General features: G+C 41.1%; 1 protein-coding gene across 1 annotated transcript in view; it reads right to left on the reverse strand.

The window, feature by feature from the left end:
- Positions 1–8876, reverse strand: part of notch3 (notch receptor 3) — a 31599-nt gene extending 22723 nt beyond the window's left edge. The window contains exons 1-2 of the mRNA XM_046032176.1: positions 8630–8876; positions 7688–7760 (exon numbers count right to left, since the gene is read on the reverse strand). Coding sequence (XP_045888132.1) covers positions 7688–7760; positions 8630–8690 — 134 coding nt within the window. The 5' untranslated portion in view covers positions 8691–8876. The remainder of the gene's footprint in view (positions 1–7687; positions 7761–8629) is intronic.
- Between the last annotated feature and the right edge of the window lie 366 nt (positions 8877–9242).

Consider the following 9242-nt stretch of genomic DNA (forward strand, 5'->3'; position numbering starts at 1 on the left):
CGTTCAGAGATATTAGCTTTTGTAATAACACACACACACACACACACACACACACACACACACACACACACACACACACACACACACACACACACACACACACACACACACGAGATGTCGCACCACTTAAGAGATGTGGTCATCATTCACAAACACATGCATTAACAGTTTCTTAGCACAATTTCAAGATTGTTACACAAAGGCACCACTGCAACAAAGCAAACACATGCAACAATCACTACACACCCAAAAACAAAGAAAAGAAACTTACAACCAGCCTCAGCGTCTGAGGAAGGGTAGTATCGTGAACCCATAAAAGAGAAGATCCACAGAGAAAAGTATAAAAAAAGGAAGAAAGAGATGGCAATTGTCAAACATTTAATGAAAAGGAGTTTTAATGTGCAAATATTTTTGTACTGTGAAAAATGACCTTCCAGTAGTGTGCTGTGATTTCCCAGTTGTTCTGCATCAAGTATGAGGATCTTCTGATTGTAACAGTGTTTTTGATTTATGCAAGTAAGTTGTGTCACCTATACTTGTGTAACACAATGCCAGTTTTCCTGCTTTCTGGGTCACTGAAGCTGGGTAACCTGAGCTCATCCACTCCTATACAATAGCAGCTACTCTGCCAGAGGTCAAAGGGTGCCTCACCTGTGAAAAAAGAGGCTGTAATCTCTAACACGGTTCATACACACAGTCATGCTCCACAAAGCAACAAGTCTTCCTATCTCAGAGTGCATTTCTTAAGACAAACGGAGAGGAAGTGCAATAACAACAGAACTACCATCTTTTGGCCAGGAGCAAGATTTCAACTTCTATATTGCATGACAAGAGCTAAATCAGTTTTACAATTTTATATGAGCCAGCGGTTGCTAGAAACTAATATTAGAATCTATGGGAAAAGTACAACAGCATGGTCTTTCTCTCAACACAGGCCTCTTTTCCCTGAACCCCTTCTTCCACAAGCAAGCAGGAACCAGCTCTACTCCTTTATGCAAGTCCATACTGACACCACACTGCCAACAGGAGCCCATCCACATCCCCCCTCCTTCCAACAGCCTCTTCAGCTCTGCTCTCCTCGGCTTGTCTCTCCCTTTCTCAGCAAAGAGCCAGATTGGGGGTTGGGGAGTGTTTTGTGGCCCAAATAAAGGAGCTAAAGTAGTCAGAACTCCTTTGTATGAAAGTGTTGGGGGGGAGCAGTGACCCAAACAGCTAGTCTTTCAGGCCTGGGCTTACACGGACCAACAGGCCTGGGCTGTAGCCTGGCAACAGTAACCCATGGTGAGAGAGAGCCAGAATGAGAAAAAGGGGGTGTCGGGAGACAGGGTTTCGTAAGGACAGTTGGAGCACTTCAGAAGACTGATCCCCTACATATGCAGGTAGCACTAAACGACGTGCGGGAGCAATTCAGTCTGGTAATTAAGTGTGATCATGTCTAAAAAGGATGCATGTTCCACAGTTTTAGGTGCAAAGATTGTTTCAACAATTGTGCTAGGACACACAACTGAAGTATTGAAATCTCCAGAAGGAGCTTTCCAGAGCACCCCCAGAGCATGAATATTAAACATGTGAATATAAGGACATTTAACTTTCTGTAAAAATGTATTGTTCTTGATAAATGTTCAGTAATACTGTTATGAAAAGGGCCGGACAAGGGCTCGAAGTTTTTACAAATTTAGTTCATACACTATCTGAACAAATTTTCCTCAAGTGTCAACAGATTTTTGGAAGAGTACTCCATGACATTTTTCAAATAGCAACACGTTTGCCCATAACCACATTGCATGAATCCCAGGGCCGAGGTCTTTCAAAGTATTCTCCACTGAACTCAGCCACAAAAACCCCACCCAACCACCTAAACTGAACCAGATTTCATTAAACTTTGAAGCTGACATTTGAAAGACCCCCTCCCCAACCTAACCTGAAAGAACATCTACAATGCATTGTCCGATGTTTGTCTCAACATGTTAGCATAGCCAAAAAAAGGCAGTAAAAATGTAATGTGAGAAAAGATATTTTAAACCTACTAATTGCCTATTTTGCTGTTCATGTCACAGAAAACATTTGCTGCACAATTAATGTTGAATTGAACAGACCTAAATCATCACCTGATAAAAAAACCCACTCCAGTTTAATAATGTTGACAGAAACTGTTGCACAGATTGACTGAGGCCAACACAGACAAAAAGAAAGAGATCTGTTTACGGTGCACTGGCAAAGGTTCTTGGTGATATGCTAAGGAGAACAGTAGGAAAACAGCCAAAGAGTGGCTATTATCCCATTAACCCAAAGAAGTACTGGAGATGTGAAAGAATGGTGTGGGCCAGTCAAACCTAATAAAATATTTTATAGCAAACTAAAACAAATTATAACAATGTAGCAAATTTGTTCCATTTCCATGTGGCAAAGTATTTACATTTCAAAACCTCTGATAAAGCTTAAATTAGGGGAAGGTAAACACTGGCAAAATGCAGCCTGGTTAAAATGAAGATGTCGGTGGAAAGTGTGTTTAGTGGAAAAGTGAATGCCTTTTCCTGAATCATTTAATGATGGACCCATCCCTTCCTCTTCTAAAAGGGAGGGAGAGACTGGGGAAAGTTTGCTGGCGGACCTCAGCTATTCGAATCAGGTCTGCCTAAATATCTCTTCAGAAGTCATCATCTCCCGGAAAAGAACAAACAGCCAGGGGATGAGACTTCAGAGGCAGGCTTATCCCTGCATAAACATGTGGTTCAGACATACATCGACTCCAAAAATAATAATAATAATAATAATACACAAATCCCAACTGGACATTCCTGTGCCAACTGAATGGCAAAGCTGACATTAATTAGCAAACAGAGTTAGCTTTCTGGATATGTGTGATGTGCGAGTTCCAAGTAATATAGGATGACACACACAATGTAGCCAAGTGGTGAGAAGGAAGGATGAAATAAAATGAGGCAAAAGATCAGAAAGTTGAGAAGCATGGAGACCCGGGTAAGCTGCTTAAGTTTCTATGATAAGACAGGATGTGCGTAGCAGGGAGGTCAGAAGGCACCACTTCCTGTGATGGGGCCTGGGAACCACAACTCCCAGTCTCCACTTATAACCCGGAGAGAAGGAGGGACAACAAACCTAAGTCTTCCTCCCTGTGACAGCGTAACCTTTTGGTCAGATAGTACTCATCTCCTCATAGATATGACCACTGTCCTATTAATCTAATTTGACACTACTGGGTCTGCAATACACAGGTTTTTCTGGATAACGACATGACAATGGCTCTGTCTGACCGTCAGCGACAACAGAAGTGATATGGGCTATATGTTGCCTCACAAAATTGCAAAGTAACTAACTGCAAATCAAACAAGTCATCCCATTTTCAATGAGACTAGGCTGACAGTATTGTTAAAAACATTCCTGGAGGGGCTACCAGGGTGAATGGATTGGAGGTATGGACAATAACCTGAAAGCACCAGAGGGACAGGAGGAATCTTACTAAGCATTCCTTTCTAATCCACCATAAAGATGCCAAAGAAAACACTAGCTCTGAGGTGCTCTGAACTAAGCCAACAATATAATCTGTCTTTGCTATGGTGTGCCACTAAATATGTGTGTAAACTTCTACTTTTGCTGAATAGCACTTCTCTGTTTTTGAGTAAATCAATTTGTAGGTGCCGCTATTCCCATTTGAAGAGGCAGTACCCTCCCCTGAGAAAATAGAATTATCCTTTACATAATAGACAGCATGTGTCATTTTACATTACTTGCTATTTTCCAAAAGTGAAATAAAGTAGGTGGACACAAATTATTTCCTAGAAAATTTGCATTCTGATACTCACTAGAAAGTCTGTTCCCTATTAAAGTCAGCGATGTCCTCTTTTATCATTTTGTAAGAGGCTGGGAGTTGCTACAGGGTCACAAAATGCTAAATTTATATGATAAACTCTGCTACTGAGGCCAAGGGTAAAGCATTAAAAAAAAAAACACAAAGGGGACCACTGTATCTATCCATGGGCCTCACACAGTGGAGAAGCCCCACATTTATTTACATTCATTCAGTTTCGAGGATCTGAGAGGAAAGAGATGATCATAATCTGCGATCTGCCACTGTGCTGAGGGACAAAGGCAGAGGATGAGCCGCCAGAGCTGTGACAACATGGAGAGAGAGGAAGACCGGACCTGGATGCCACTGCACTGTGAGAGAGGCAACATGTGCTAGAGGGAATGTGAGCTACCGGCTTCATTCCTCCACGAGCTTGTCTCTCACAGTATGGGGGCGGCTGACTGCTCAATGGCAGCACCTGGCCCTATGCTTCCCCTTTGTCAAGATCTGACTTCACTGGATTACCATCACAACATCCACCAGCTGTCCTCTACGCAGCCCCCAACCCCCACTCCCTCCCTCCTACCCAGCCTCCCTTTACCCATTCCCTACCCCCAGTCCCTTCCAGCTGGATCCTCTCTGAATGACACCCTCTCAATCTGCCTAATTATCTCTCCTTCAGCCACGCTGCTGTGGCCTTCGCAGCCCATTCTGCTTACAGGGCGGAGCTGAGGGGCCAAAGGCTCTTCAACTGGACATCCTGACTGCTCACCTAGAAGGCGACACTCTCTGACACTATCAATCCTTCACTGTCAAGTTCAAAACCATGGGCCACTGTAAGATATAAGAGGGAATACTTCAAAAATATCTATCAAAGAGAACAGTGTGTCAGAAAATGTAGATAAAGCCTCACATTACAAGATAGGTTTGTATTTTGAATCTATGTTTAGGAGAGATATTTAGAACTCACTTGTAAACTTTTTATCATCACAGTAACTAAAAAAGGCGGCAGAGATAGTGTTTCTGAGCAACCTTAGCTCTGGAGCAGACATGCAGAACTGGGGATAGGATATTCATTAGCTCTGGTGTTGGACAAACACCCAACAGTACTTAATCTGTGTTGTAGTGTATTTTAAAAACTGACTTTCTGTATAAGGTCTATCTTAAACATTCCACACTCCCACCAGTGCATGTGTCAATACAAAGACTCAAAGACACAGAAGCATGTTGCAGGGCAGATGTCACACGACCATGAAATGCTTCCATGTCATGTGGGAATCATCTTCATCAAACTAATTTTTTTATGCCTTTATTAAATCATCTCTCACACAAACCCAAGTATGACATGGATTATGAGCTCCACACAAGTTGACTAAAAATGATCTCAGACTTCGATAATGATACAATGGTCACTGCAGTGTACACTGGAGTTTCAAATTGGCACATGCACGTGCAGATGACTTTAATAGTGAATACAACCACTTATTCCATATGACGTTCAATTATCTTTGCAATCATAAACAAAGAAATTTACAGCTTACTAGCAGTTGCAGCCAATGTCTGTTGCACGTTCGTACCTAGGTTGAGAGAGTGGTCATAAAACTAGGCTGGAATACTCAACCCATTCGGACTACAAGCATTAACTGATTTTTAATGGGTCACTGAAACAGGCGAAATGGGTATATGAGGTTGTTCACTTAAACAGTTTACTGTAATCCCCTATCAGCAATTCTGGAATGCAAATTTTTACTAAGTCACCTGAGCAGGAAGCCACCACTCAAGAGACACAAAAGAAACAAGATAAAGAAATGTGAGAACTTTTCTTGCACTTCTTGCATGTTTAAGCTATAGTGCGGTATCACAGTGGTGGTTGCTAACAAGACAGGTGATACGTTGGTATCTGGAACAGTAACAAAGCTGCCATGCACAGTATAATGTCACTTGAGAAGCTATTTGCTGAAAGAAAAATTAAAAACACAGTGGCTGGACGACAAACAGGAATAGATGAACATACACAGAACAATTTGCGTGGTTCTGTGGAACAGTAGTGATTTCAAGCAAAGTTGTTTTCCACTGGGTCTCCAAATTCATTTCAAATGCCAAAACATGTATCTGTATCTGCATTTCGTTTCAGTGTTTCTCCTCCATTTTAGCCTCACTTTGCTATGGCCTTTTCTTCTCCCTCTCTCTCTACGCCCTGTTTGGATGGTGCCAGGTTACAGGCAGGTATCTGGTAGAAGAAAGGATCTTTTCTGCTGTTTTGGATCTCCTGTTTCTGTAGGCTCCCAGGGGAAGGGGTGGGGTGGCTCCACCACTCACCTCTGTCTACGACTGGTCTGATGGCCACTCTCATGCGGCCATGCTCCGCTCCACTGATCTGCCCTGCTATGGGACTATATCTACACTGTGTGGTATGCCATTTGATGTCCCCTTCCATTATAAATCCTTTCCCTTTGCATTCTAAATGCCTCTTTTTGTTGGTGCTGAACCAGCATAGTAATTACACATACCCATCTCCTAACATATATGCACATGCATGTATGTAGCACAAAGCAGTAAATGAGCACAAAAGAAAACACATTCGTTGTGATGAGATGACATTAAATCTGGAGATGAATGTATCCACTAGGCCAAACATTGAGTGTGTTGTGTTCATTTTCACTAGTAGGGAAGTGCTATTTCTGTGTGGTGTTGAGAATAAATGATTTCCTCAGAAAAATCTGGTTGCATAAAATTATACATTTACCCACTTAATGACACTCACCCATCTTGGCTCTAGCTAATGATTGAAAAAATGTGGGTGGTAGTTACTTGTTCCACATGCAGTCGAGTTCCACATTGGCTTGTGTGCAATGGCTACTATTGGCAGAAAAATCAATGTAATTACTTTTATGTTTTATATTATATATATATATATATATATATATATATATATATATATTTGAAAAAATTATATATATTTATATAATTTTCTTGTGAAATGTGCAGCCATGGTGTTGGCTCAACTTTGACCTCCCACAGTATTGTAAACTGCAAATAACTGCAATAAAATAATAAATGTACTGTTTTGGAGGGAAGCAGCAAGCAACCAATGAGTTTTCTTTCTATCAATGATTGTATCTCCTCCTTCTGAAACGCTCAGGCATGTTTCCTTAGCTAAAGGGTTTTTAAAAAGGACAAATGACCCTGGGGCAAGACACTGTAGGCTATTTAACTTGACTATTGTAATAGGTTCCCACACAACCCCCCTAACCAATTTGAAAAACAAAAGCCTTATCACTGTCAAAAGATGTGAGAGCTCAAAAATGCTCAAAGCAGACAGGAAACAAAGACAATTCATCAAAAAAGTATTTTTAAAGGCTTGAAATTTACTCCTACTGCTGTAACCTGTACACAAAGAAATATATCAGCATTGAAAAGAACAATGGAAAAAACTAAACAGGGGAAAAAACAGAGAGGGAAAACTTAACTCATGCTATGTGCAGTATAATGCTGTGATTTATGTCTGACAAAGCTCTTAAAACAGGTGCAAGAGATGAGTGTGGCAGCCAAACATGTTGAGGCTTGTTAATGCTTGTAGACCTAATCAATTTGTCCCATCTATCCCCACTTTTATTTGAATGTGGTAAATTAATAACCAACAGGTTTTAGAGAGGGCTTGTGAAATTAATCTCTCCACTGAACCTTTGAAGAACCAACTGACAAATAATAGCCTGTGTAAATCTATTTACACACAAGGCCTACACTTTTGGTTTAATTGCCCTTCAAAAGCTGATTTTATTAAGTACTGATGCAGGAGAAACTCCACTTGAAGGCTTTGCTTAAAGTAAAGTCTGGCCCACAAGTCTTATTCTGGTACATTATTACATGTTTTCCACTTACATGCATCGAGAGGGTGAATCTAAGCATGTCCCTCCATTTTCACATGGTCTGTATTTATCCACGCAACGGATCCCTGTGGAAAGTGAAGAAATGAGAATCACACAACTGACAAATTACTTGATGTCATCCACTTTAACCTGAAGAGGCACATGTAATCCTACAAGCAATAAATCCCTGCAAAACCACAAATAATCTACCATTGGAATAATATAGGTTCAGAGATGTATAAACTCTGTAAATAACACGGTGATACTCAAATTGATGCAATCCCTTTTTTCAAACTCCCCGATCCAGATTTCAAGCATAGCTTTCTAGATAGCAGGCCATTGCCACTTGTTGCATCTTGCAGACACACCCGCATGTTTGTTGTTTACTTGTCAGAAGCAGATAAACTTTTGTGTTTCCTCAATTTTGGAAACGCATTATGTTAAACATCATTGCACAAGCCCACGCTCCTCAGACAATCTCTTGGAGTGCTGCTGATGTTACTGCGGGGTTTGTTGCCTCGGAGCAGCAACGCTCAAATTGTGCCACAAACAAAAGAAATCGTGAAAATATCAGATGGGATCTCTAAACGTATATATTTCCTCAGTTATGCGGTGTTTTATTCACAGAAAGAGTTTGACACGTGATACGCGTTAAACGTCTTCGGTGTCTGTTACCATTATCTGCTGCGGTTCAGTTATTCCAAAGAGCCTTGGAAAACTTTGTAGATGGTCCGCTGATATATGTAACCACTAAACGACTAAATAAAAGAAACAAATAAAAAGTAAAACATCAGTTTTGCACGTAAACATGTCAGTGCTAGCTTCAAGGGTAGCCACAATTTAATTTGGACCCGTATCCGGAGATGACCGTCCAGACACGTTCAGTCTACATGTTGATGCATTGCCCACTTTTATGCTACGAATATTGATTGTAAATGTAATTAATTAGACTTACCTTCACAAATATGAATAAGCAATAAGAATGACAAAATAATCCATGGAATATTCCCTTCCATTTCGGTGGAAACGTTTCCAGTGTTTCAAGTTGGGCTTTTAGTAGAAATAATACATCCTTTATTGAGTTCACATAAAAATAAAGGCTCCAAAATCGATGGGGAAATTTTCATAAAGTCAGCCGGAAATGCGTTGCGTTAGGTCCCAATCCTGTATTATCCTCCGCAGCTCGGCCACGGCTGCTGTGATTCTCGGTATACCTCCTAAAACTTTTGAAAAACTTTTCCTTCCCAATCTCTCCCAGTTTCTGGTAGCCTACTACTCCGCCTCCTCTCTCTCTCTCTCTCTCTCTCTCTCTCTCTCTCTCTCTCTCTCTGTGTCTCTCTCACCCCCACACGAGATAGACCGTGTTCAGAGCTTCCCAACATTGGGCCCTTAAGGGACGACCCCCTACGGACACACACACACACACAACATTTCTTTTTTTAATTTATGTCAATCCCAGAAATTGAGACAATGAAGGCAGGAAAATATGTTGGTCAGAGTTCAAACTATAGTTTAGGTGGCCATGCGTTCTGGACTAAATCTACCAACACATATGGGTATTATTTGTG

Source organism: Micropterus dolomieu, linkage group LG02, assembly GCF_021292245.1.
Source record: "Micropterus dolomieu isolate WLL.071019.BEF.003 ecotype Adirondacks linkage group LG02, ASM2129224v1, whole genome shotgun sequence".
In the NCBI taxonomy this organism is placed as follows: Eukaryota; Metazoa; Chordata; class Actinopteri; order Centrarchiformes; family Centrarchidae; genus Micropterus; species Micropterus dolomieu.